This window comes from Opisthocomus hoazin, chromosome 26, assembly GCF_030867145.1.
Source record: "Opisthocomus hoazin isolate bOpiHoa1 chromosome 26, bOpiHoa1.hap1, whole genome shotgun sequence".
Lineage (NCBI taxonomy): Eukaryota > Metazoa > Chordata > Aves > Opisthocomiformes > Opisthocomidae > Opisthocomus > Opisthocomus hoazin.
Window position 1 is genome coordinate 4,272,694 of NC_134439.1, and position 27,144 is coordinate 4,299,837.

General features: G+C 56.6%; 2 protein-coding genes across 21 annotated transcripts in view; one reads left to right on the forward strand and one right to left on the reverse strand.

The window, feature by feature from the left end:
- The window catches only part of KANSL1 (KAT8 regulatory NSL complex subunit 1), a 105,443-nt gene extending 86,098 nt beyond the window's left edge, over nucleotides 1-19,345 (forward strand). For 4 of the 5 annotated variants that reach the window (XM_075443780.1, XM_075443783.1, XM_075443782.1 and 1 more), the window contains 10 exons: nucleotides 9-204; nucleotides 3,225-3,390; nucleotides 7,799-7,984; nucleotides 8,394-8,555; nucleotides 8,892-9,043; nucleotides 11,403-11,521; nucleotides 13,270-13,327; nucleotides 14,264-14,376; nucleotides 17,200-17,446; nucleotides 17,908-19,345. In XM_075443780.1, coding sequence (XP_075299895.1) covers nucleotides 9-204; nucleotides 3,225-3,390; nucleotides 7,799-7,984; nucleotides 8,394-8,555; nucleotides 8,892-9,043; nucleotides 11,403-11,521; nucleotides 13,270-13,327; nucleotides 14,264-14,376; nucleotides 17,200-17,446; nucleotides 17,908-18,171 — 1,663 coding nt within the window. In that variant the 3' untranslated portion in view covers nucleotides 18,172-19,345. The remainder of the gene's footprint in view (nucleotides 1-8; nucleotides 205-3,224; nucleotides 3,391-7,798; nucleotides 7,985-8,393; nucleotides 8,556-8,891; nucleotides 9,044-11,402; nucleotides 11,522-13,269; nucleotides 13,328-14,263; nucleotides 14,377-17,199; nucleotides 17,447-17,907) is intronic. The other variant, XM_075443784.1, reaches the window with a different exon arrangement.
- A 2,138-nt stretch (nucleotides 19,346-21,483) lies between these two features.
- Nucleotides 21,484-27,144, reverse strand: part of MAPT (microtubule associated protein tau) — a 54,606-nt gene continuing 48,945 nt past the window's right edge. For 14 of the 16 annotated variants that reach the window (XM_075443804.1, XM_075443801.1, XM_075443803.1 and 11 more), the window contains 2 exons: nucleotides 26,983-27,095; nucleotides 21,484-24,328 (listed from right to left, as the gene is read on the reverse strand). In XM_075443804.1, coding sequence (XP_075299919.1) covers nucleotides 24,113-24,328; nucleotides 26,983-27,095 — 329 coding nt within the window. In that variant the 3' untranslated portion in view covers nucleotides 21,484-24,112. Of the gene's footprint in view, nucleotides 24,329-24,817; nucleotides 24,974-26,982; nucleotides 27,096-27,144 lie in introns of those variants that run through there. The other 2 variants (XM_075443800.1, XM_075443810.1) reach the window with 2 other exon arrangements.

Consider the following 27,144-nt stretch of genomic DNA (forward strand, 5'->3'; position numbering starts at 1 on the left):
TCGGGCAGTCTTCAGCCTGGCCTGGCAGAACATGCTCAGGGAGATGGCCAGGAAGCTGAGGAGCTCTTGCATAAAAAGCAACGACTGAACATGGTTTCTTCATCTTCGGATGGAACGTGTGTAGCAGCTCGCACTCGCCCAGTCCTGAGCTGTAAGAAGCGACGGCTCGTTCGACCTAGCAGCATTATGCCCCTTTCCAAAAAGGTGAGTGCTGTTGGGGGTTTGATGCGGTGTATGGCCGAAGCTCTGCACCAGAGAGCCTGGTGAGGTGCTGATGCAGTGATCTGTGTGCTGTTGCAGTTTGCATGAAGAGGTCTCCCTGTTTTGGGAATGTTTGTGGTTATTAAGAGGGAAAAAATAATGGGGGAGAACAGGAGCGCAGTGAGACTTCAAAAGCTGTTGAAGAAGTAAAGGAGAAACCAAGGAGAAGCTTTTAATTTGTTGGAAGACTTTTGTTAGCTGTCACTGGAGGGGCAAGATGCTGAACTGTGGTGTGGGTTTGCTTTTCTAAAACCAGCCAGCCTGAGGTGAACTTCAGACCGGGTAGTTCGATATGGCACAGTCTGAGCAGTCAAAAGAAGCTCTGAAAAGTCAAGTATCAGGAAACCTTAACTGCGAGCGGGGGAATTAACGCAGCCCCAGGAACTGGCTGCTGCTTGCGCAAAGGAAAACTACAGTTGTCTGACCAGGCGCGTGTGGGCTGTCTTGCGAAAGGCCTGCCGAGGTGATCGCGTTCCCTTCCGCCGCTTACGTGTGGAAATCACGGAATGCTGTGGCTCTGCTCTTGGGTTTGTTTTCATTTATTTATTTTATACTCCTCTCCACAGAGTCTTCCCTTGCCCTTATGCAGAATTCAGTTCAGTGGAAATACTGTTTATTCCCTATATGAGGAAGGGCCATGCTTCATTTTTTCGATTTCTTTTAGGAATAAGCTGTCAGCTGGAGGATTAACAGTTAGAAATTGAGAGAATGAGGACCCTTTTTGTGCATGCAGCTCTCATGGTTGCAGAACCATAGATGGCAAAAATCCACTTACCTCTGAGTCAAAGTGTTTCAAGTCAAACTTTACCATAGCATTTTGGGGGTTTTCACTCGGTGGGTGCTGGAGTTTTAAAGAGAAGCTCAGAAAGCAGTGTTTTTCTGAGCAAAACAGATTCTCCCTCGACTGAGTTAGCTTTAACTGATTACTCATTTGCAGTATTATCTGGGGTATTTCTGTTAGACCTCTGCAATGACTGCTTGCAAGATCTGCAGTGACTTGAAAGTTCATAAACTATCCCGTAGGTGATGCTGACTTGTGCGCTCAGTGTTTGAAGAAGCATCTGTTAATTCTGTGTTAGTTTTTTGCTATATTCGTCAAATACATTTGATAATCACATGGTTCAGAAGAGCAGTTCCAAAGCACAGAAGATGTGCCAGATAGCAGAGGATTTGTATGGACTCCTGCAGTTATTTGAGAAAAAGCTGCGTGATGGCTACGTGATGGTCCAGAAATACCATGTGCAGTTGACTGCGTTCTCGCATCTGGCACCGAGTCGGGTTGCTGCGACCAGAAGTTACAACCGGAGAGTTCGCTGTTGCAATAGAGATCGTCCATAACTGTGCCTAGTGTTTTACAAAATCTGAATACAACATCACTTGAAATTTTTGAGTCAGGAGGTGTCCTGTAGGAAAGATGTCCTGTAGAAAAGAGATGAGGCTTAAAGGTGGAGTGGGTCTGTAGCCTGCACTGGGTTGCAAACAGGACTGGTCTTGTGAAACAGGGCGGGAGGGGATCTCCCGCAGTCGCCCACAGCATCCTCATGCCCCAGAGCCAGACTGCTTTTTCCTCCTACCCTGCCAGACGGTTTGTCTAAACCTCCTTAGGCAAGCTCTTTGAGTGCTTAGCTAGTCTTGTTCTTCAGACAGCAAAACCAAACCAACCAATCTTTCTCTTATGAGCTGCCTTGGCTGCCATTTAGAGTCACTACCAGTAGTCCAAGCCCTGGTGCAAACTGGTCAGCTCCCCTCGTCGCTTCAGCAGCTCTCCCTGAAGTGTGAAAGTTGATGTGGTAATTCTTGATGTGCTCACCTCTACGCTAAACACGCCACGGGTCTTTCTGGTTTTGCACATAGGAGGTATTTTGTTGGATCTTGTCATTTGTTGTTGTTTTCCTCTTCGTTTGCTGCACACATTTCTTGAGAAATACGTGCCCCAAACTGGGTGCAGCCCTCCGGCTCGTGGTAGCGATGCCGAGCAGAATGGCAGGGTTACCTCAGGCCTCTTGCACAGCCGTCCTGGTCATAAAGCCCTGGGGGGTGTTAATTCTCCGTGATGGTACGGCACTGCTGATTCATCCTCATCCTCTGATCTGTGACAACCACCAGATCCTCTGGGCAGAACTGGTGCTCGGTTACCTCTTCCTCCTCTTCACTGGTCACCGAAGCGTCTACTTGTTGCATTTGCCCTCAGCGAATTAAATCTTGTTTGTTTTAAATATTTTCCAGCTCTTCCCTTCAAGGTACTTTTAGCCCTTCCCAGTTCTTGTGTTATTTGCTGAGGCTTAAGGATATTCTCTCTTCCATCATTCAAGTCATTAATGGAAATGAGCTGAATAATACCAGAGTCGGAACAGACTTGTGCAGGACCCAGTTTGATGCATCCTTCAGTTTTGATGGGGAATCGCAGGTTGCTGGCTCTGTGTGGGATTTACATCCAGTTCTGCAGCTGCCTACAGTGGTTTCATATAAATGAAGTCTATAAATTTGTGAATTGAAAGTCTGTCCTGCTTTAAGAAACAAGGTTGAAAAACACCCTTTTTCATTCTGGGAAGGCGTCCCTGTAAGTGTCAGCTTTTGGCATATAGTGATGGCTTTCTGACCCATCTGAACTCAAAAAGGCTTTTTTTTCCCCTCTCTGACAACTGAATTGTGCTGCCTCATGCTGTTTGTAAATGAGGTTTGAACCTGGATTAAAATTAAACACTTTTAGTCGAATTTTGTAAATGTTAAACTGTCTGTGCTGCTGAGGAGTAGTTTTCAGTTGTGTTTTGGTGAAGTTAAAGTGTCCTTTTATGAGTCCAGGCGAAATGAACACGTTTCATACAAGGTGGGAAAAAAACCCACCCAAACCCCAGACAGCCTTTAGGTTGTTTGTCATGAGCTATCAAAGTGGAACATGCAAAGAGAGCCCTCGGACACATTGACCTCTGATATGCTGATGCTATTCTCTCTCCCCTTTCCAGGTCCATCGTAATAGCCTGGCGCGATGTAGCTGTGATGTGAACCCTGCGTGTGCTCTGTGTGGCACTCGGAGCTCGACGACTCTGGAGATCCAGTACGATGCCCCTTTGCTGGAGCGCCTCTCCCAGCTGGACTCGTGTATTCATCCTGTCCTGTCGTTCCCAGATGGTAAGCACAGCACCCACGGAGCTGCCAGGGCTGTTGTCACACCGGGTCCAGAGATGGGTTACAGGGATGCTTGGTGGTGCTCTGGAGCCTGCTCCTCCATCCTGGGCTTCCAGAGGAAGCGCAGATCTGCTGGGGCACCACCAAGCTTGTTCAGCTGCAGGTATTTTTAGGAGTAGAGCAGAAGAAGCATTTAACTCCATTTACTGGAGCAGAAGGGTCTGGGAAAGCATTACACCTGAAGTCTGCTCTGCTGTGAACGTACAGGAGCCTGACCTGCAGCCTCACTCGGGGCGGAGAAACGAAGCCATTTCTGGGGGTCTGTACTGGGACCTGGGCCTGAGGCTGCTCTCTTTGTTGCTGTAAACCACTTGAGAATTACTTGCTTCCACAGAGTGTATTCATCTGCAGAAAATGATTTGTGGATTGGTTTAAGTCACAGGAAATTTTTTTGACCTTGTAAGGAGTTGTAAATGATCTTCCATGGTTCAGAGGGTGCAGCAAGAAGGGATGTTCACATTAAGACGCTCGTTTCCCTGTGTTACAGTATCAGGGTTAATCATCATTAAGAGGAATAACTAACCAACCCTGACTGGGGGGTATTCACAGACTTCATGTGTAGGGACTTTTCCCAAGGGAAAAGAAGTAGTTTCCAGAGTCTTCTGTGTCCTAAGCTGCCAAACTAAACACAAGTCTGTTCTTTGACCAAAAACTGTCGGCTTGCATGAGATTGGTGTCCATCAGTCATCTTTTTCCTCTGATCATGAAATACAGGACCACAAATGACCGAAACAACTGGTACTTCCATCAGGAGAGCCAGGCAGTAAAGAGCTCATAGCGGTTCCTTCCCTTGGTAGGAGTGCCGGGTTGCTTGAGGTGTAAAACACCCAGTTACCAGCTGGTGTTGCTGGGAGGAAGGTGTTTGTCCCTGCTTCTCCTGGGGATGACAAGCGGTCCGTCCAAGTGAAGACGCTGGGCTAATGTGTGTGTTTGGGTTCGAATTCCAGCTCTGCACAAACTTCATGTGACCTTAGGAAATGCATGGGAGTGTCTGGGAACAATTAATCTGGCATCTTTCGCTAGCACTATATTTAAAACAGACTAAAATAGTAAATTGGTGCTATTTTTAAAAACTAAATGTCTCCCACCCCCCAAAGACACATCTCTATTAAGGAACGCTAAAGGAACTTAACGCGCTGAACTCCTGAAGCAGAAATTTGTTTCCTGCTTTCACAGCACTTGTAATCCTCTGTCTGTAGGGTTAAATCTAATCACCGAGGAAGTGGTAAGCAAACCTGCTGTGTGCTGTTGCGGTGTGGCCACCAGGCAAATTTTCTCCTCCCATATTCACTTTGCATTTTCTTAGGGTCAGCTGCAGCCAGCTCGTGTGGTAAAAGATCCATTCTGGCTGCGTGAGGTTAGAACCTTGGTTTTTAAAGCTGTACGATGTAAAGCTTAAAAAACCTTTACGGAAATACCCATTCCCCCCTCTCTCCCTCAGATTAACTTTGATTATTCACTAATGCTTAATATAGTTTTGCTAGGGTTGCTTTTTGGGGATGGGGGTACTTTTCTATCCAAACATAAAGCCAGGCAGCGTGCTCAGGTAGGGAGATGGCTCTGCCTGACGCCGTTAGTGTGCATCGAGGTGACCCAGACTGCTGCTGGTGCTCTTTGTGATGGTCTGGGGGCTCACCTTAAAGCCAGCTGGCTGGGCCGACGGGCAGAGGCTCAGTTAAGCCGGTCTGGAGGAGCTTGTGGGACTGTTAGATGGAGCCTGGCCTCGGAGCTGTGAGCATGTGCTGGCTTTCACTTTGAGCCCGTCTCTCCGGGGCTCCTCGGTGCCAGCAGCCGGGATCTCCGGCGCGCTTTGCCAAGGGCAAAATTGCCAGGCGCCGCAGGAGGAAAAAGATCATTTATACTTCTGGCAAGCAGGGTGCGGGCATCACGGCGTTTAACCCGTTACGCTTGCGCTTCCTAAGGGCTTTGTCCCCTTCCTTTCAGTTGTTTGGTGGTTTGTGGGTTTTTTTTTTCCTTTTCTGGTTCATCGGATTTCTCGCTGGGAATTTTCGGATGATGTAATAACGGCGGTGGGGAGGATGAGAGCGGGGCGCTCGGGCTCAGTCTGGTTGCCATCTGCCGGTCCCCGGGAGGCCTGCATCGCCCGGCCGAGGAGGAGGAGGAGGGACGGTGTCGCTTGCTGCACGGACTCCGGTGCAGTGAGTGCTGACAGCAGGGCAGTGGCAACCAGCGAAGAATTCATTTTCCGCTGACAACGTTTTGTCTTGTGTTTTTCCTCTCCCTTCGACCCGTCCCCTCCTTCCACAGATGTGTGGGCTGCTGGGGTGGGAAGAACTTTAAGGAGAAAGCAGAAGATTAGCAAAGAGGCCATTTTCCCAAAGTCAGACCGCTTCAACACGCCGATGTTGCAGCCTTGCCGGCCATGTCCTTAAAGGGCTGGCTCGGCCCCTGTTCTTTGGGACATGTCTCTGCAAACCAGTACTGGTGGCCAAAGAGCCGCCATCGCACTGTGATAGCCGTCCTTAACGAACGGACGGGGCTAAACCAGGGCTTTAGCCATCAAGGTACTTGAAATGCAGCTGCCCTGGCTTTCTCCGGAGAGTCCAGTTCCCCCCGTTGATAACAGCCGACTCCTGCCCGTGCTCTGCCAGCTCTCTCCGTCCTTTTTGCCTGCCCGGATCTGCTGCTGGGGCTTTCCAGTCCCTGGAACCGGTGGGGAAATTTCGTAGGGGTTCAGATATCGACCGTTGAGACTACTGACAGGGCTGGAATCTCTTCAGCTTGCCCTCTGAGGTTATCTAGATGCAGTTTCTACATCCCATGGCAGCTCCTAATTGCCTCCGCGTCCCCTCTGTAGAGCAAGGAGCTTTATTCGTCGTGCAGGGCCTGGGAAGGTTCAGCTCTGCTCAGGGTTGCTTCAAAGTCCCTGTGAAAATGCCATGTGAGCTTGAGAGATGTGGGGGAGGGATGTTTGTACTCCTGATGCTCATCTTGGTCCTTTTAACTCCTAGTTGTGGCGGCGTGAGCTCGCACGGGGTGACGGTCTGCTGGTCTGTGCTCAGGGAGGAGAGCAGATGGGGGACGCGTCAAACCACGAGTGCTGGTGGAGAGTCACAGAATGGCAGGGGTTGGAAGGGACCTCTGCGGATCATCTGGCCCAGCCCCCTGCCAAAGATCTTAGGGCTGTAGATCGAGAAGATATTTTCATGTCTCAGTAGTTCTGCCGTTAACCCTAAAGGCTTTAATGCTTTTCCAAACTAGGGTTTTGGCCCTCAGGCGTATGAAGGAGAGCCGGCTCTTGGAGGAGACCTAGGCAGCAGTATTTGGTGGTCAGATCTGAAGTCTGAAGCTATGAGTATTGAAAGGAAGGCTTATTAGTGGGACTCCTGAGGCTGGAGTAGTTTGCTACTCCAGTTAATGTTTTTTGTAGTCTACCTTAGCCTATCTGCTCAAGAAATCCACGGAATAATCTCAGTAGTGTTCTGCGTTTCAGCTGAGGTCGGGAGTGCACGTCTGTGTGGGATTTGGGAGAAACGAAGCTTGAGGAATGTGGGCAGAAGCGGCGTCTGCCGAATTTCATAGCAGTGCAGCGTGCTCAGGCTCATTGTGAGACGGCAGGGCTGAACAGGGCCAGGTACTCTGGGTTACCGTGATGGGTGGGAGGCACAGAAACCTCGGGCTGGGGATGCATCAGTTACCCGGATAATTACCCGTGAGTTTGCCTGCTCGCAGATGGCTGCGCGACCCGGCCCCTGCCTGGGGAGCTCCCGGGAAGCCGCAGTCCTGCTGCTCTTTGAGCCTCGAAGTGTGCTCGCTTACACGACGTTCGTTAGATGATTGAGGTGCCACGTCAGGCAGGTTAACGTTATACAGTACTTGGTTGGCTTTTGGCTTGACCTGAAATTGAGGATTTAAGCTGAATGTCTCTCTACCAGCCCGTACCTCTGTAGATGTGATGTGCTGAGCTATCTCAGATTCTTGGAAGTCAGATCTGAGATAGCAGAATTGAGTGTGGCAGTACAGGAGATACCTTCGGTGGTGAAGATGCATGGTTTTTCTGACAGAGGCGTCATTCTCCTGCTGGGATGTATTTGGGCTGTGAATCCTGTGGGAATGTCCTTCTCTCAAAGAGCTTCAGATTAGAAATGTTGGGTCCTGACATTGAATCATAGAATCATAGGTTGGAAAAGACCTCTAAGATCATCAAGTCCAAGCATTGCAGATCCTCCCTGAACATGAGGAAGGTGTAAGCAAGCCTGGGTTTTACAGTCAGTGCCTGTGTGTTGTGAAGGGCTGTTCTTACTGGGGGCCTGGGAAAGGATTACGGTACCGCAGCTTTCTGGCGCCTAATTTAGTGAATTGGAATGCCTTGGTTTGTGTCCCTCTGCAGATGTGCCCACGAGCCTGCACTTCCTGAGCATGTTGAAATCTCAGTGGCAGAACAAACCCTACGAGAAAATCAAACCTCCCAAAAAGCTCTCGCTCAAGCACAGAGCCCCCATGCCCACCAGCAGCCTGTCTGACCCTGCTCGCAAGGACCGCCACAAGCTGGTGAACTCGTTCTTCACTGCAGCCAGTAAGTGTCCTCCCTGCCTCTGCTGCGTGCAGAAGCGTTGCCCGGTTTTGTACCCGACAGCCGTGCAATCTGAGAGAAGAGAGGAGGAGGATGCCCTTCAGGTTCAGCTCTCGGGGATGAGGCTGTGGTGTCGTAGGCCGGAGCTGAAGGTGAAGCGTGTGCAGGTTGTGAAGTTCAGGCTGGTCTCAGTCCGTAGGGACCTCTTCTCGCTCGGTCTGAGGCTGTGCTCACATCGGCACGGGCAGAGCTACGGCCCGTTCTGCTCTGAGCACATCTCCAGTGCCCTGATGGCATTAGCCTGACCTGTCTGGATTTATGGAGCTGGTAAACTCCGCCCGAGCCTCCTGTGCCGACAGAAAGAGAGGTGAAAACAGACGTTTCATAGCTCTTTCTCTGTTCCCCTCCTCAGAGCGCTCACATCAAAAAATCCAACCAGACAAGGCACACAGGCCGCCTTTAGACGATTTTACGGCCGTGTCCAAGGCCGAGAGAGTGCCAGAGCGCTCGCTTGTCCAGCCTCCTGCCTGTGACAAAAAGCGGTTGCGAGACTGCTCGTCTGAGAGGAGTGAAGGTAGGCTCCCACGGCCAGGTCTCTCGGGGGGAGCTTGGGCTTTGCTGCACATCCAGCCTCTCTCCCCCTCCGGCCTCCTAGAAGGGGGAACGCACTGCTTCTGGGCCCTGTCACCACCGCAGCAATGCCTCGTGTGCTCTAACCACTTCTTCCCCCAGGGCCTCTCGAGCTGGCAGCCACCATCAGAAGGTGCTTCTCTTTCATGCAACGTGCTCCTCAGCACTGGCCGTTTCTGGTGCACATGGTCCTTTTCTATCCACCACCACCCTCCTTTGGGTTTTTGGGGGGTTTTTTTGCTAATGTCATTCTTCATTTTCTCCCCCCTTCCTTGTGTAGTGTTGAAGCATCACACGGACGTCGGTGGTCCAAGCTACTTGTCGGCATCTGTGACCCCTACACCTCACAGCCCCATAGCACGGCAACTGTCCACCTCCTCGGAAGGCTCCGCTCCTGCCGGCACGAGTTCACAGGGCACCTCCGGCGCAGCTGTAAGTATCTAGAGCCTCTCTGGAGAGGTTTCTGAGCTCAGCTCCACGTGGGGTCTCAGCTTTCAAGCAGTTCAAGCATCTTAGACGGGAGAGCGCTCAGTATTTCTCTTACGATGCTGATCCCGTTGGTTCAGCCGATGGTAGGATTGCTGGCCGTCTTTCACTCTGACTTCAGGTGTGCCGTGGTTCCTGGGCTGACGTTGGCTGTGCAGAGAGCCAGTCAGCTGCAGGTACAGGTTCACTGTCAGCTCAGGAGCTGCTGGTCAGTGTTCCTGTTCTCAGCAGTCCTCTGGCTTCACTCCATGTCTGGGTTTTGGTTACTGAAACTGTCTGGGGATGCCAGGAGGAGCAGAAGAGCTGAGCAGCAGCAGTGTGCTGCTGCTGGTACAGTGGTGCTTCCACTGAGATGGCTTTGCCTTTGTGGCCTCGGTGGCACTGGGCTGTGGATGGGGTTGAGGCTGGGACACGGGGCAGTGGTACAACAGTGGTGGCTGGGAGCTTGACTTAACCTATACGCAAGCTTCAGCAGTTGCCTGACTCATACTGCGCTCTGAGACACGCTCAGCTGCCCAAAATGCTGAAGGGTGACAGGGTTTGGGACCTTTGTGAAGCTCTGTCTAAAAGCTGTCAGGGAGCAGGACCATAACTCTCTCCCACTGTGCTCTGGGACAGATCGATGACACGGCTCCTCTGCCAGACGTCATCCGTCCTCCCAGCACCCAACCCAGAAGCTCTTGATTAAAGGGCTGAATTTTGCAGAACACTCAAGTGTCCCAGTGAAGAACCTGGCCTCTGTGTGCCCACTCCAGTGGGTAGTTTGTGCACAGCCTAAGCGGGATGTGACCCAGGGGTAACGGAGCAGGTCTCCTTGCACCCCAATAGTGAAACCAGCGTGGTTGAGGCATCTGTTGGTGGCAGAGCTGAGGGCAGCACTTCCACCTCAGCCTTGCGTGCCCTTGTTCTTGCTCCAAGCTTGTTGTTCTGGGGCTGCCGGCTCCCAGCTGGGTTCCTTCATTGCAGAGTTCGGTGCTGTGTCATCAGTGAACCACCCTGTGATGGCACGGGGGGTCTGAAGAACCCGACAAGCAGTGGTAGTTTAGCTTGAATGTGCTGGGTGTTTTGGAGAAGAGGAGGGCTCTTCTCAGCAGCTCTAGCATGTCAAGATGACCTCTCCTTGTGCTTCACACACATGTCTTGGTCTTCTCCTGCTGCTCTTTCACAAGCTTGTTCAGAAAAGCCAGGTGAAACGTCTTCCCTTCAGCGGTCAAGTCCTGCAAGAGGGCTCTGGGCTCAGGAGTCCGGGTCCTGGGGTTTGAGCATCCCAGTCTGGCGCAGGTTTGCCCGTGGTCCCCAGGCGATGGGCCCAGCCTCACTGCTGACAGTGACACTCTGGCACTTCCCTGCTGCCGCAGCCATGGTTGCCAGCCCCCTCCGTCCTCATCCAGCTTCACACGAGTCCCGGGGTCTGGCTGTGGCAGGGCCTGGCAGCTGGGTTCCCGTGTGTTTTTACCCTCAAAGCCGCAGGGATCGCAGGCGACAGAGGCCACGGTAAATCGCAGGTGACTCCGTCAGGGAGACCGGGCCGTTTGCCTGTCGGCTGATCGTGAGGATTCGTGGCACTGTACCGGCAGTGCTGCTGTCAGAGGTGTGGGGAAGGTTTCGCAGGAGACAGATGGTGGGAGAGCACCCAGCGTTCAACCAGGTTGAAGTAGAGAAGTGCGGAGCTTGCCTCTGTCGTAGGAATTCTGTCCCAGTCAAAAGCGCGATACAGGTGGGAGCTGCTGGACTCAGTACAGCTGTCAAAACCCGAGAGGAGCGCCTGTCTGACTGCGTGGTGTTCCTCCTCTGTCACAGTGTCACCTGTGGTGGGACCAGACCCCGGCAGGGACACAAGTAGGGGGGCTGTTTCCAAACAGGATGGTTCTTCTCCCTTTCCTGGTGGTCTCCCCACCTTCCATACGTTGGCAGCGGGGAGTGGGATTATATGGGAGACTTTTCTTGTTGCTGGGTCAGTCCATCAGCCGGATCAATCTCCTGATCCGCCTGGCTGTGCAGTGGCTGGTGCCGGTGTGGAGGTGGTGGCTGGAGCTCAGCAGCCCTTGCTCACCTTGCTTCCATGCTGCAGGACCACCGCAGCCCTCGCCCTTGTTTGTACCTCCAAGCTGAGGAGTTTTCGTGAGGAAGGGACGTCCACCAAGCAGGTAGCAGACTTCATTCTTGTGCAAGTTGCTGTTGGTTCTGGAGTCTGCGTAGGTCATACGAGGCCATTTCATGTGAAGCTGAGTCCTTTTTCCATCAGTAACTGAGCATGACAAAACCTACAACCCTTGCTCACGTGGTTCTCGTCTTCATGTTGCAGCAGCCAAGGAGAAGGAGAGGCGAAAGTTCATTCGATATTAACAACATTGTCATCCCGATGTCCGTTGCTGCGACGACCCGTGTGGAGAAGCTGCAGTACAAAGAGATCCTCACACCCAGGTACGTGCCCGATCCCTGGCTCCAGCGGGGCTGTCACATCCCAGGCTTTCACTGTCCAAATGTCCCGTCAGAAGCTCAGCCTGGCCTGGGGCTTTGCTCCCGGTGGCTGCCAGTGCTGGTGAGGAAAGGAGTTTTCTGCTTTCTTCAAAGTAGGAGAAAGTTTGGAAAACTTTGGAGATCTTCTGATCATAGTATTGATAGAGACTTGCTGAGTCAGGGAATGTGTTGTCGCAGTGTCCCTCGTGCACAAAAGCCACCTGCCCTGCTCTGGTCTCTTTGTGCAATCTAAGATCGTGCTGGTTGTCCTCTGTCCTACTGCAAAGCTGCTGAGGACGTTGAGCCAAAGGTCCTGGTGATTTCCGAGCTCTGCGTGTGTCTGGGCTGGGTGGTGGGTGCCTGGGCCAGGTTAACTGGGCCCCTGCCTTGGGCCGCACCGGCCGGGAGCAGCACACCCGCGCCGGGGCAGTGATAGGAACCGGGAGTTTTCTCCGCCCAAGCTGAGTGCAAGGAGGCGAGCCGTCGGCCCTGGTTTGGATCTTCTTGGATTAACTCTGTGGGTGAGATCAGCTGCTGGTTTGTGTCGGTGGGAGTGTGCTGACCTGCTGCAGCGCTGGTGCGGCTTCTTCATCCAAACTGCCCAGTTTCCAACCCTCCTTTTCCCTCCCAGTTCTCCATGTCTCTTTCCCAGCTTACCTCTTCCTTCCTCCTGGTCCTGCACACTCTTCAGAATCACAGAGTCACAGCACGGCAGGGGCTGGAAGGGACCTCTGGGGTCACCCAGTCCAACCCCCTGCCCAAGCAGGGTCACCCAGAGCAGGCTGCACAGCACCGCGTCCAGGTGGGGCTTGAATATCTCCAGAGAAGGAGACTCCACAGCCTCCCTGGGCAGCCTGGGCCAGGGCTCCGTCACCCTCAGAGGGAAGAAGTTCTTCCTCATGTTCAGCTGGAGCTTCCTCTGCTTCAGTTTGTGCCTGTTGCCCCTTGTCCTGTTGCTGGGCACCACTGGAAAGAGTCTGGCTCTGTCCTCTTGACACCCATCCTTAAGATATTTGTAGGCATCTCTAAGGTCCCCTCTCAGCCTTCTCTTCTCCAGGCTGAACAAGCCCAGCTCCCTCAGCCTCTCCTCGTAGGAGAGATGCTCCAGTCCCCTCCTCATCCTCGTAGCCCTCCGCTGGGCTCTCTCCAGTAACTCCTCATCTTTCTTGAACTGGGGAGCCCAGAACTGGACACAGAACTGGACCCTTCCCCGGCCCTGTTTGGAGCAGAGCAGGGTGGGAGCCTGTGCTGAGCCAGAGGAAGAGGAGGAAACGCTGCAGCATCTGCTCCACTTCCTCTGCCCTTGGCAGGCTCCAGCCGTGCTGCCCGAGCAGTGCCGGGAGCTGGGCAGGGAGGCCGAGGAGGGGCCGCAGAGGAAGGGCCGCAGCGGGAGGACACCGGTACCCTCGCTCTCCGCTCCTGGCCCTCCCAAGGTGGAAGGACGTCTCCTGCCCGTCCCCAGCGTTGTGCTCGGTGGGTGCGAACCCGCTACGACGAGATGTGCTCAAAACGGAGCAGGCTACCGGGGGACCGGGAGAGACCGTTGTCAGGAGAGGTGATGGCAGACGAGTGTGGCTGCTTGGCTTAAAGCTGAGCCGAAGCACGTCGCTCGCCGTGGCAGGCTGCTGATTTTTCTTTCCCAAAAGACCATGGTAGTGCTTGCGGGGCGTGGGCTGCTGCGGCTGACGGCTCTCTGACGTTGTGTCTTGCAGCTGGCGTGAAGTGGATATCAGCGCTCTGAAGGCGAACCCTGATGAAGACAACGAGGAAGTAAGCAGGGTTTTCTTTGCGACTTAATGAGGGACGGGGTTGGTCACGGCTGAACAGTGTCCACGGAGGATGCCGGAAGGGAGTGGACACAGGGACCTCAGCGGGGAGGTGCTGAGGCTCTTCCTTTTTTGCAACTGAATGGCACAGTTGGCCTGGCAGAAAGCAGCCTGGTGCTGGTTCCTTTTCAGGAAAGGCGTGATAAGGCAGAGGTTGGATTGACTGGCTGGGTGCAGCTGAACCAGAGGTCTGGTTGCTGTCAGGAGACTCTCTGGGCAGCAGGCTTTTTACGGAATAGTCTAACCAAGAATTCATGGCCGGTCATGCTGCTATAGTTACTGTGTTAGCTAAACTGATAGTGATGGTATTTCCTTAAACCTCTGTGTGAGTGCTTTCTCTCTGGGATGAGTGGCTTTCCTTTGGCTTTTAGTTCCCAGTCTCTTCTGAGCAGTGCAGACTCAGATTAACAGGGTGCGCTTGCACTTGCTGATAGCGTCTGCCTCCCTCCAGACATAAACATTTATTTAAATTCATAGAATCATAGGATCATAGAATGGCAAGGGACCTTAAAGATCATCTGGTTCCAACCCCCCTGCCATGAGCAGGGACACCTTCCACCAGACCAGGGTGCTCAGAGCTCCATCCAACCTGGCCTTGAACCCTGCCAGGGAGGGGGCAGCCACAGCTTCTCTGGGCAACCTGGGCCAGGGCCTCACCACCCTCATGGTGAAGAATTTCATTCTATATCCAATCTAAATCTGCCTTCTTTTAGTTTCGAGCCATTCCCCCTTGTCCTGTCCCTACACACCCTTGTGAAAAGCCCCTCTCCATCCTTCCTGTCGGCCCCTTCCGGTACTGGCAGCTGCTCTAAGGTCTGCACATGGATGCCTGTTTAATACAAGAAAGCTCTGACTGAACCCTGTACCCTTCCCTTTCCAGATCGAGGACTTGTCTGATTCGGCCTTCTCTGCTCGGCATGGCAAGTGTGAGGAGATGGAGCGGGCCCGGTGGCTGTGGAGCACGAGCATGCCCCCGCAGCGGCGGGGCAGCAGGTACGGCTCCTCGGGGCCAGCCGGGGCTGCCCCAGCAGCACCCGGATGAAAGGGGATGAAGCGGATTCCTCTTGGCTGACGCGTCGTTCCCGACAGAGCGGGATGCTCTTGGGAGCGGGTTGTGGAGGCTTCGTTGGACTGGCTAATCCATAAAAATGGGTGAAAGCTTGTGCTGGTGTTGGGAAGTTTGATCGCCATCCACAGGAGCAGCCTGGGGAGCCCTTGCAGGAGCGGGGCGTAGCCTTGCTTAGGTGAGGGTAGACTTACACACCAGTTCAGTTGTGGACAACCAGCTTGCACCGTCTGTTTGGATCCTGCTTTCCCAAGCGCTTCCACCGCTCTGGAGGTGTGGAGGCTGGTGCACCAGCTTGGGAGTCCAGAGAAAGACAGAAGGGCTGAGCTGAGCATCCTTCGTGCAAGAATTGAGGAGCAGTGGTCGTTCTCAGCGTTACGCTGTCCGTCGCGTCTCTGCTGAGCTGCTTCAGCAGCGCCCTTGCTCTGCGCCATTTACATGCGTGTCCTTCCCTTCCGCTCGTCGCTTGACGCTCGATTCCCTCTCTGCGGTGTCTGTGCGAGTGGGTGTCTAAAACCACACAGAGTTTCCAGCTGTTGATCTCATCGTAAAGCTGCAGAAGAAGAGGTTCGCTCTTCTCCGTTCGCTTCCGACGCTCTGTTTGGTGCTGCAGCACCCTGCGCTGGGGCAGAAGGGCGTGCTGAGCTCCGCTGCGTGCAGACGTGCACCGCGTTGCCTTGGTCCGGTTGTGGTTTCAGTTCAGCCCCGCCGGGTGCGCGCGATCGAGCGAGGTTGTTTCTGCAAGAGCTTCTGCCGAGGCAAAGGTGGCGTTTGCCAAACCCCGTTCGTGCTGCTGCCGCCTCGTTTCATCCGCGGCTGCGTTTCCCGCTGCTGCTGGAGCACGGGGCGTTCTGGTGTTGCTGCGCAACCTTCTTCAGCCCGTTTCTCACAGCCGATAGCACTTCACCGTAGCTTTGTTCCTCTGAAGACCCCTCTCATAAGGGCACTGGTGAAAGATTAGTCTGGAGAAGAGGAGGCTGAGGGGAGACCTTCTCGCTCTCTACAGCTACTTGACAGGAGGGTGTAGTGAGGTGGGTGTTGGTCTCTTCTCCCAACTAACTAGCGATAGGACGAGGCAATGGCCTCAAGTTGCGTCAGGGGAGGTTTAGATTGGATATTAGGAAAAATTTCTTCACAGAAAGGGCGGTCAGGCATTGGACCAGGCTGCCCAGGGAGATGGTGGAGTCCCCATCCCTGGAGGGGTTCACAAACATGTAGATGTGGCACTTTGGGACATGGTTTAGCAGGCATGGTGGGGTTGGGTTGACGGTTGGACTTGATGACCTTAGAGGTCTTTTCCAACCTTAATGATTCTGTGATTCTGAGATGCTGCACTGAGGTCTTGGCTTGGTCACTGAGCTGAATTCAAACTTCATCTTGTAGATTTAGGAGTGCTGGTGGCACAGAACTTCCAGAGGTCTCTGGTCCAGCCTGCTGCAGGGCTGATGCCAGCAGAAGACCAGGTTGGCCATGGCTTTGGCCGTGGCAGGAGCACCTCCAAGGATGGAGACCATCCCAGAGCTGGGCAGTCCCAGTGTGGCCCCCCGGCCGGGAGAGGTGGGGATGTAGGAGTCCCTGCTCTGCCGGCCACATTCCTCAGCACGACCCAGGACGTGATCTACTGGTGCCGAGGGTGCCTTGGCTGAGCGCACATTGGCCTTCGCCACAGCCCGAGCTCCTCCTCAGCAGGATGCTTGCTCAGTCCCTCAGCTCCTGTCCTGGGGTTGTTCTCTGTAGCCCCTTTAGTCCTTCTTCAGAAACGGTTGGAGCCCCTCAAGGCCCGCCAGCTCTCGTTGCTGTGGTTCTGCCAGCACCTTGCTCCTGCCCATGGAGTACCTGGGCCAGGCAGTAACCAGTAAGCGCTGGGGTGAACTCGCTTGGTTTCCCTGAAACGTCGTTCTGCTTGCGACCTGCTCCAGCAGATCTGCTGGGCGCCTGGTGGTCTGCCCGCCTGGGCTGTAGCAGATCGGCTTGGTTTCGCCCTGTCGCAGCGTTTGAATTGCGTCTGGGCTCAGCACCGCATCTCCATCCAGCTTGCCGGAGGTGTAGCGGGTTTGTGACTTGAACTGGCGCTGGGTTGGCATGTTCTGGAGAACATTATGGCCCAGGTGGAGTTTGGGATCTGATCCTTGGCAGGCCCTGCTTGCCACTTGCTGTCACGGTTCGTCTTGAGGAGTTGCAACAGACGCGGGGACTCCGGTGAGGTTCCTCTGTTTGCGGCCTGTGGGTGTTCTATCTGGGAATCTGTGTAGGTGCTCAAACTTTCTTGATTCTGGGTTTAAATCTTCCGAAGTCGAGGGGTTTTACAGTGCTCCTCCCACGCCTGACTGCTGAACTCGCCTCGTTTTCAGCGTTGCCGATTCGCTGCGCTCGGTGCTTGAGCTGCCTGGTGTCGCGTGGCTCGTGGCTGGTGGGAACACTTGGCTGGAGAAGCGGCGTGCGGAGCGTCTGGTTTCGTAGGGCGGCTGCTCACCGCGGTGTTCGTGCGGCACTTGCGGCGTAGGAGACGTGTGGGACGCGCAGCCTTAGGAGAGCAGCGTCGGTGCTGCAGAGCTGCATCGGGACGGGGAGGTGGGACGAAGGTGAGCCTGGAGGAGTTCAACCTCCGGGCTGCGGCATTGCCTGCCCGTCGCGCGGCGGCTGCCGAGCAGGGGGCCACAGGGTGCCGTCGGGAGCTGGCCAGGGCCCCTGCGGCGGTGGCAGCGCGGCGGGGGGCTGCAGCCAGGCTCTCAAGCCCGTTCCTGTCTCAGGTCCTACAGATCGACGGACGGACGGACGACCCCCCAGCTGGGGAACCCCTCGACTCCCCAGCCGCCATCCCCCGATGTGGGCAGCTGCCACTCCCACTCGGAGCTGTCCCACACCCACTCCCCGCGCAGCCCCATCAGCCCCGAACTGCTCTCGGCCCCCCTCACCCCGCTCTCCCGCGACTCCATGCGGCTCCTGTCCAGCGAGGACACGCGTTGCTCCACGCCCGAGGCCGGCCTGGATGAGCAGGTGGGTGCTGGCTCCGACGCGGCCACTGGCTCTGGCTCTGCTCCCGGAGCCTGCCGGGAAGGTCCGGGTGCCGCCCGTCGCTGCGCCGCGGCGGTGGCTGCTGCGGGTGCCTGTGGCGGTGAATCCGATGCCTGAACTTGGCTTTTGTCGTCCCCCTCGCTGTGGGGAGGCAGCGTGGGAACCCGCAGCTGGGAAATGGTGTCCCGACGCTCGGACGGGCGGGGGGGTAGAGCGTGGTGCCACGCGGCGGCGGGACGCTGTGCCAGCGGCTGGGGCAGTTCGGAGGCCGCCGCGTCCCCCACCGCGTGTGCTGACGCCCTCCGTGCGCTGTGAACGCGGCCAGGCAAAGGCCGTGGCTGGCACCGCGGAGCTGCCCGCTCCGACCAGCCGCGTCGCGCGGGGAGGGCGAGCAGGACGGCCTTCCCGGCGGGTTTTCCATGGCCTGGTGTCTCTTCCCTTAGGCCGTGCAGCCCTGGGAGCGACGCACCTTCCCGCTCTCGTACGACCCGCGGACGGAGTGCGAGGACCAAGCTGACCCCCAGGACCGGTCGTCGCGCTGCACCCGGCGCACGTCGGGCAGTAAATCCTCCCGGGAGACCGACAGCACTTCTGCTTTGCCCAACCTGGCCAGCCTCAAGAGCCGACCCCCCCTGGTGACACCCTCCTCCTCCTCCTCCTCCTCCTCCTCTTCCTCCGCAGCAGTTCAGCGGCCAGCGCACAGATAGAGACATACGGGAAGACATGAGCAAAACCAACACACAGAACTAACTCTTGGCATTAAAGCTTCCAAAATCTGCGTTTGATATTCAAACATCCTGCCGGGAATTTTCACAGTTTTTAGTGAATTTAAGGAGTTTAGAAACTGTTTTTTGTTTTCTTTCTTTTTTTTTTTGTTTTGTTTTTTTTTTTTTCCTTCTCCATGTTTCCTTGTCACACGAATGAGAGCCCCCAGATTCCTCCCAGCGGAGTGAAGCCTCGGGGGGGGGAGCAGCCCACCAGACCCCCCCTCCCTCTCTCCTCCCCTCCCCCCTTAGGTGTATAAAACTAGAGCACAGGATTTAGCTGACTAGCAGACTTCGGGGATAGTATTTCTCAAGCAAAAGGGTGTCTTTTTCTCTTAACCCGCTACCCCCCCCCCTCCCTGAAAGGTTTTAGTGGAGTGAAATTAGTGGTGAAAAGTGATGTCTTGGGATTGCAACCTTCACTGGCTGGCTGGCTGTCCTCACCTGCGGAGCGCCCGGCCTGCGCTTCCACCCTCCGGCGTTTCCCTCCCCGAGGTGGTTCCGGGTGTCCCAGGGGTGACTCTGCCCCCGGGGCCGCCCCCCACCTCCTTCCTTCTCCCCTGCTGCGGGAGCAGCCGCGTGCTGTGCCTGGGCCTGGCTGCCCCGGCCCTCGGGGGACAAGGAAGGACCCTTTTAGCCGCTTCACGCACAGCTCCGCGTGGGAGAAGCGGGATTTTGGAAGCAGCCTTGTTCCCACCTCGCGTGGTTCTCCGGGGTGGAAGACGGGGAGGGGAGAGCACCCAGCCCGCAGTGGTCGGGCTCTTCGGGCGGGAGCAGAAGTCACGATGCACCCAAGGGACACCCATGGGGGCCGTGGCTGGCGGCCGAGGCCAGCGGCAGCTTTCGGCGGGGAAACGCTCGGGGGCTGCGGCCGAGGCTCGGGGGCTGCGGCCGAGGCTCAAGGTCTGCAGCCGAGGCTCGGGGTCTGCCCTCACGTCCCCCTGCGGGGTCGGAGAGCTGGGGCGCGAGTGGCTCGGGCCGCAGCACCGCGGGGCGGCGGCGGAGGGAGCGTCCCGTGGCAGGTCCGGGTTGCGCGGGCGAGGCGCCGGCGTGGTCCCCGTAGGTGAGTTTGGTCTCAGCACAGGGGCAGCAGGAGAGGGGGGGAGGGCAGGCGGGCGGCTGCGGGCTGGGGGCTGGGGATCTGTCACCACTGCTTCGCTCCACTGCCGCTCACGGTCCCAGAACGGGTCTCGATTCTGTTTCATTTCGCAGTCGTTGGTCCGACGTGCCGCCTCCGGACAGGTATTTTATTTTGAAACCGAGTTCGCTGTTGTTCCTCCCCTCCCTCCCTCCCTCCCTCCCTCCGCGCCCGCGGTGACTCCCGGATCCCGCACACCGTTCCCGCCGTATCGCTTTCCGACCCCGACGGTGTGGCTATTGGTCCCTGTCCTGTTGCTAGCATTGTGCCTGTCTTATGTATAATCACATCACCAAAAAAAAAAAAAAAAAAAAAAAGGAAAAAAAAAAAATACCAAGGACATATTTTTTTTTTCCATTTTGTAATCGTAAAGAAATAGTAGCTAAACTGCTTAAGGTTGGGGTTTTCACAATTTTCAACATTATCTAGTGGTTTTGGTTCTGTTCTAGTTTCAAGGATTTGTCATCGTTTCTTTAAAACAACCAACAGTGCTACCATATCCCTCTGCATAAGTGCTTTTCTATTTATAAGGTTGAAAATTCTGAATAACCCTTTTAGCATTATAAAAACCACAAAAAAAAAAAAAACCACCTCGTATTTTGTAAATATTTTCTTTTCCTGCTTTGAGCTGTGTAATGTCCTTGTTATATAGAAATGCTTTTCTTCCGAGAAGCTGATCTTTGTTAATGTCTTGATTCTGTTGGCAAAGCACAAATGTGCTTATAAAAAAAAAAAAAAGAAGAAAAGATTAAAAAAAAAAAAAATAAAACATAATATTCTACGCAAGGTGCGTTTGTGAAGGGCGGGGTTGGGGCGAGGCGGGGGCGGCTGCCTCGGGCCCTGCTTGGCCTCTGTCCCCAGCAGCTGCTGTCGGGACGGGGAAGGGGCATCGTCGCGCGGCATCGCGGGGTCCGGGCTGGGATCTCATCCCTGGGAGCGCTCGCGCTGTCCCAGGGGGGCCAGGGCTGGGTGTCACATTTTGGGGGCTTCGTGGGAGCGGGCGCAAGGCGTGGGGTGGGGGCAGCTGCCTTGGGCGCTGTTAAATGCCCAAGGTAAGAGAACTGGACGTTGTTCCTCGGTACCCGAGTGGGTGGGACAGGGCAAGGGGCCGGGTGACCCCCAGCCGGTGATCGGAGGAGGGGGAGGCAGAACCGGGGCGTCCCTGGGTTCATCACGAGTAATGAACAGGGGAGGAGAAACCCGGTCTGAAAAGCAAAAATCTCCCGGGAACCTCGCGGCGGGCAGCGAGGTCCCGGGTGGTGCGGGGCAGCCCAGGGGCCGGGGCTGGGGAACGGGGCAGCCCCAGAGCTCAGCGGGGCAGGGGAACGTCCTGAGCCGTGTCACACCCTGAGCCCGGGGCGAAACCTGGGCCCCCCCACCCTGACCCCCGACAGGGCCTCCCCTCCCCGCACCCCAGTTTCCAGAGGCAGCAGCGCGGCCTCCCAGGGTGGGGCTGCGGGCAGGGGGCTGTGGTGGTCACCAGTGCTTGGCCCCCTCCCTGCCCCTTGCCACAGCCCCGTGCGGGCAGGGCGATGGCGAGCCCACGGGGGCTGGGATGGACCCTTGGTGGGGCCAAAGCCCAGCCCGAGCAGAGGCAAAGCAGAGAGCCCAGCGCAGGGCTGCGAGGATGAGGAGGGGACTGGAGCATCTCTCCTACGAGGAGAGGCTGAGGGAGCTGGGCTTGTTCAGCCTGGAGAAGAGAAGGCTGAGAGGGGACCTTAGAAATGCCTCTAAATATCTGCAGGGTGGGGGGGGTCAGGAGGATGGGGCCAGACTCTTTCCAGTGGTGCCCAGCGACAGGACAAGGGGCAATGGGCACAAACTGGAGCAGAGGAAGCTCCAGCTGAACCCGAGGAAGAACTTCTTCCCTCTGAGGGTGACGGAGCCCTGGCCCAGGCTGCCCAGGGAGGCTGTGGAGTCTCCTTCTCTGGAGATATTCCAGCCCCGCCTGGCCGCGGTGCTGTGCAGCCTGCTCTGGGTGACCCTGCTTGGGCAGGGGGTTGGGCTGGGTGACCCCAGAGGTCCCTGCCAACCCCGACCACTCTGTGATTCTGTGAAGCCGCGGGGTGCCCGGTGCCAGCCCCCTCCCGCTCCCCGGGCGAAAGAGGCGGCCGTCATCGTAGTAAGGACTTTATTTCCAAATTCACTTTTACGGCAACAGTGTAAACCAGTTGTCAGACCGCACGACACACGATGGACACCCACAGACAGAAGCTAAGCTAGAATGAGACGCTGAGCTCGAACCTCCCCTCCCCAGCGCCGCGCCGGGCACACGGGCTGCCAGCACCCGGCTCGATGCCGCTGGAAGTTCACTTAAGCTGTATTTATTTTTTCTTTGAGTGCAGAAATATGGGGGGTTGGCATCAGTGCCGGGTTTTAACCCTTTTCAGCCCAAGATGTGTGTGGAGTAAAGGCCAAGCCCTGCGTCGGTCTGTCCGGCTGCTCATGGTACCCTCAGGCCTGAATACGGGGCTCGGTGGGGGACAGCAGGGGAGGGACGGGGCAGGCAGAGAGCAGGGGCTGTCCCCAGACCCCGGGAGCTCCGGGGCAGGAGGGCTGGAGCAGGGGGCTCAGGCGCAGCGGGAGGGGGCTGCTGGAGCACCCGAGGGGCCGGGGGAGCTCTGCTCTGCACCGTCCTGCAGCCGAAAAGGGCTAACCGGGGTGAGTGGGGTGCAGGGAGGCTCCCGCTCCCTCCCTCTGCAGAGGCCGAAGCCACCGCCGCAGCTCCCGCACCCACATCCCCGTCACAGAGCGGCGGATGGGGCCTGACAACCACGGAGCCAACCGCAGTGGCACGGGGGCCAAGCTCGACACGGGGTCTCCCTGGACCAGCCTCTCCCCAGCAGTACAGCAGCTCCTGGGGCTGCAGAGACAGGGCTCGGACCCCCCAAACACCCCACCCCTCAGACACGAGGGTGCTGCTCCAACATGGGACGGGAGCCCGCCATGGACCCCCAGCGCCACACAGAACAACCCCCGTGGAGCCCACCAAGGCCACAGCAGCGTGGCGGGATCATGGCTCCCCGGGCAGTGGGTCCTGTCCGGGGCAAAACCACTGCTCTGCCCAGCGAACGGCTGCTGGAACGGTGCCCTGTACCCTGGGAGACCCCGCTGCTGGCCCTGTCAGAGCAGGATTTGGCCCCTTTTTGGCAAAGCAGGGCTCTCCCTGCAGCATGGCCCGTGGGACACACAGGGACCCCCTCCCCGCCACTGCCAGCGCTGCCGGGGCCTTGTGGGGGGCCGGGGAGGATGGATGCACATTGAGCCCCACCGATGGCAGCTCGGCCTCTTTGGTCGCAGGGGGAAGGGGCAGGGGTGGACGGCCCGGGGGGCAGCACGGCCCCGGACCACCCCCTCGCGCTCCCTAGGGTGCCCCAGCAACAGCAGCAAATCGAAGCAAGGAATGGGCTCTGCGCAGTGGTGGAGGAGGCACCGTGAGGGGCAACGCGCTGCCACCTCCAACCAGGCGAGTGCCCGGGGGGTCGGTGCCAGGGAGCAGCCTCTGGCCCCCGGACGGGACCCGGGGCGGGGGGAGATGCCACCACACACCAGCTAAAACCTCGCACCTTCCCCACGCGTCCTCCTCGTTGTCCCCTGCCGCTGCCACCGGCGCCCGACAGCAGAGCCCTGGAGCTGCCACTCCCGCGGTCTCCTAGCTGACCTTGCAGGGGAAAAGAAAGAACAACCCAAAAATGTTACAAGCTGCACCCAAACCCAGGGGCCGCCCAGCGCCAGAGCTGCGAGTGCCCCTCGCACGGCCTCTCGCGGCCCTGGGAGCTGCACGGGGCCCGGCAGACATGCAGTGCCGGGCTGCCTCATCGGCCCCAGCTCCGGGCACAACCCTGGGCTCGGCCAAGCTGCCCTCGGACCCCCCTGGCCGGGCTGCGGCGGAGCCGGCACGAGGCAGCTCAAAACTACTTACAGCATTTTATTTTTTTTTTTTTTTAAACACATGCTCGTTTATGAAAACAATCACCCTGGCACGGTCCAAGCATATACAGACAAATCTACTCTACGACACGAGGGGCTGCCAAAGGAAGGGGGAAAAGCCTCTACTCATCCACTCAGCGGTTCCAGCACAGCCACGGAGAGGGGAACGGCCCCCCCGGGGCCCCTTCCGCAACGGGAGACCCCAGCCTCGCCAGGACTCCGGCTGCCGGAGCTGGGAGCAGGTTTGGGGGTACCTGGCCATTATCTTCATACACATCTCAGCTTTCAGAGGTCAAAACAAAAGGTTTCATCCAAATCAGCAGGCAAATTTAACGCAGGGAGGGAGGGCACCTGGCCGCAGCACCCGCTACCTGTGGCCCTGCAGGCCCGACCTCCACCCAGGCCTCGTCAGGGTAACGAGCGTGGGAAGGTCACATCCCCCGCCCCGAGAACCTGGTGCTGCAGTGTAGGGTGCTCGGGTCAGCATCATGCTGCGGCTGTCCCCCCTGTCCCCCTCCCCGCCTTCCCGGGGGCGAGGGTCCCTGCCCAGAACGGTGGGCGGGCAAGGGGAGGGGCAGGGGCTGCGCGCTCCGAGGAGCAGGGGGAGAGGAGGGTCTGTACCTCATAGTGTCACTGATTTTGAAGTCCTGGAGCTAGAGCTGAATGAACAGTAAAAGCAGGTTAAATCATTAACCAGTTAGGGGGTGGGGGAGCAGCTGTAAAAGGAACAGAGGAAGAAGGCCAGATTATTATTTTCTTTTCTTTTTCTTTTTTTTTTTTCCTTGTCTTCTCTCATCTTCGCCCGCCGTGCCCCGATCACAAGCCCTGCTTGGCCAGCGAAGCAGACACTTCGTCGGCTAGCGTGGCGAGCTGGGGGGAGTCCACCATGTTGATGCTGCCGGTGGAGGAGACGTTGCTAAGGCGGCGCGGGGAGGCATCTCCGGAGATGGTGGGGGACTTGTAGACAATTTCGGCGCCGTGGTCAGTCTTGGCTTTGGCGTTCTCACGGAAAGTCAGCTTATGGGTCTCAATCTGCAACGAGAGGAGAGGGCGATGAGCCCGGAGGATGCGGGACACCGGCCGGAGAGGCCGTTTGTACCTGCAGACTGTCCGCTCGGTCACTGCTGTTGTGCAGCTGGGAGGGAAGCTCAGTTCATTGGCCCGATGTCCCCCAGTGCTCCCAGTCCTCAGGCACATCCCCTCCAGTAGCCCACCCAGGGAACAGGCACAACGGGAAGCGACGGCAGGACTGGAGCATCTCGGGATGGTGCCAAATCCTTCCCAAGCGCCCAGGCCCGGTGTGGCCGCAGGTCCCAGGCACAGGACTCGGAGGGCACAGCCTGGGCTGCTCCCCCTCCCCTGGCAGAGGTTTACGGAGGGGGGGGATCCCCATTCGGCCCGTAAGGCTGCTCCCCTTAACCCACGGCCCAGCTGGGCACACAGCGCTGCTCCCATGAGCCAAATCCCTCTCTCCCAGCAAGCACGAGGGCCAGGGAGGGGAGGTGAAGTGGGTCGGGTTTGCTACTTACTGGTGCCCTCCCCAGCCGAGCGCAAGGCTGGGAGCTGGCTCTCCGGGGGGGTGGGCGGCTCCAGCACCAGGGACTGGAGCCCAGCAGGGTCTGGGCTCGGGGTCCGAGCAGCCTGGGGACGGGTCTTGTCTTCCTTGCCTTTCTCTCTCTACAGGTGAAGAAACCCGCCCAGGGCGGTGGGGTGCAAAAAACGCATCAGCAACAAAAAACAAGATCCAATAAATGTCAACCAGAAGGAAAAAGACAAAAAAATAAAGAAAAGAAATAGAAAATTGGGGAGAAAAAGATCTGCAAAACAGGGCCATTCACTGACTCATAGGAAGAACAGCGTCTGCCTCTGGAGATGGGGAGCAGAGCTTCCCCTGCACAGTGGAGGAGAGCAGATGCTGCCGGCACGGGTATTTTGGCAGGGCACACAGCACCCTGGATCCCCATGGGAAATCCAACGCAAGAGCGGCCCATGAACCAGCGTTCAGCCTGGAGAGCCGTGGACTCCCATGTCCAGGGGGCTGGGGACACGGGAAAGGCTGGGGAAGGGGCAGCAGGGCTGCCCACAGCCGCTCTATGTGGAAGGCTATGGGGCTCAGCTGTGTCCTGTCCCCTCCCTGAGAACAGAGCGTCCCACCCTGGAGCAGCACTGCCCGAGGACGGTCCCTGGTGCCACGATGTGAACGGGAAAGGGCTGGATGAGGGAGGCAATCTGAAGCAGCATCTGAACCCAAGGTACACCGACAACCTGCTCCAGGTGTGGATTTAGGCAGGGTATGGGCAACTGCCACACCGGAAGGTTAAGGCAGGTAATGCCACTGCTGGGTCACACCCTTGCAGATAAATTCCCCCTCCAAAGGGCAAGTTCTTCAAACTATGGCCCAGTGAATGTGCCAGGATATGAAAGAATCATCTCTGTAATCACAAAAACGATGAAAATGGGCTTAGTGAAGCACAGGGCAGTCTGATGCGTAGCAGCAGCGAGAGAAGGGTAAGGAAGTCAAGCGATCCCTCAGTCAGAGGCCAGTGTACCACTGGGAGATGAAGAGCTGGGAGGTGCGCAGAGAAAACGTGGCCAAGAACAAAGTGCCAAAATACAGGAGCCGAAACAGAACTTTCCCCTCCCATTGAGAAAAAAGTGTTTGAAAAACAAGCAAGACAAAAAACACTTTTCCCTGGAGAAATTCAACCGTGCGTGTCACCAGGCTGGAGTCTCAGCTCTGCGCTTACCTGATCTCCCTGCTCCCCTGCCTGCAAGGGCCTTGCCAGCCCTCGAAGTGAGGTTTTAGGTTTTACTTTGCTAAGACTTACTGTGAAGTCACCACCAAAGCCTCCGGCAGCAGCAGCTCACCCCAAGTTCAGTATTTCACCTGACCAGATTAGCTTTTGTCTTTCAATTTAAATCCTCCCAAACGCACAGCACTCCCTACACAGAGTCCTGAAGTGAGAAGAGATCACCTTTCTTCTGAAGTGACAGCCTACTGCAAAGTCACCTCTTCTAAATAAAGCTAAGCCTTTAATGCTCCACTTTCACCGGGGAACCAGCACCTATGCAGCACCCTGAGCTGCCAGCTTCATGCTGGGAGTAACTGGCAACGCAGAGTGCAGGAGCAGCTGCTGACGGTGTGAAAGGCTGGAGACACAAACGTGTTTCTGCACAAACTTCAGGGAACAGCAGAAAGAGCAGGAACCCACGGGAGAGGGTACCACTTGCATTCGCACTCCTTCAGGTGACCAGAGGCCAGGCAGAGGACAGAGGCTGCCGTCCTCGCAGCTGTGCTCCAGCCAACGTGCCCCGGGCTGGCAGCGGCAGCCCAGGAGCCCGCGCTCTGCCCGCCCGCAGCACGCTGCTGGCAGGAAGGCAAGCTGGCTGCCTGGGCAGTGGCTGAGCAGCCTGTCCCTGGGCAGGGCGCTTTTTGTCCTCGTAAGGACAAGCGTGCACAGCCCACCCCATGCTAAAACACGGGCGGCAAATCATTTCAAGCACTGGGGAAGAAGTGCTGCCTGGTAAGCAGAGAGGAGAGGCCGCGTGGTCTGAAGATGAGGTGGGTGAGCAGGACCTTCTCCGAGTCCAGGCTTCAACCGCTGTTTGCTTGCATGCCTGCTCCCAGAGCAGACAGACACTCGCAGCAGAACAACATGCCTGTTCTCGACCCAGCGCCCCTTTACCTTTTTATTTCCTCCTCCAGGGACGTGGCTGATGTTATCTAAGGACCCGATTTTCGATTGCACCTTATCTTTGAAGTCCAGTTTCTCAGATTTCACCTCCACCTGGCCGCCGCCTGGAAGAGAAGAGCACGACCTGGGTTAGCTCCTGCGCCAGCTGGAGAA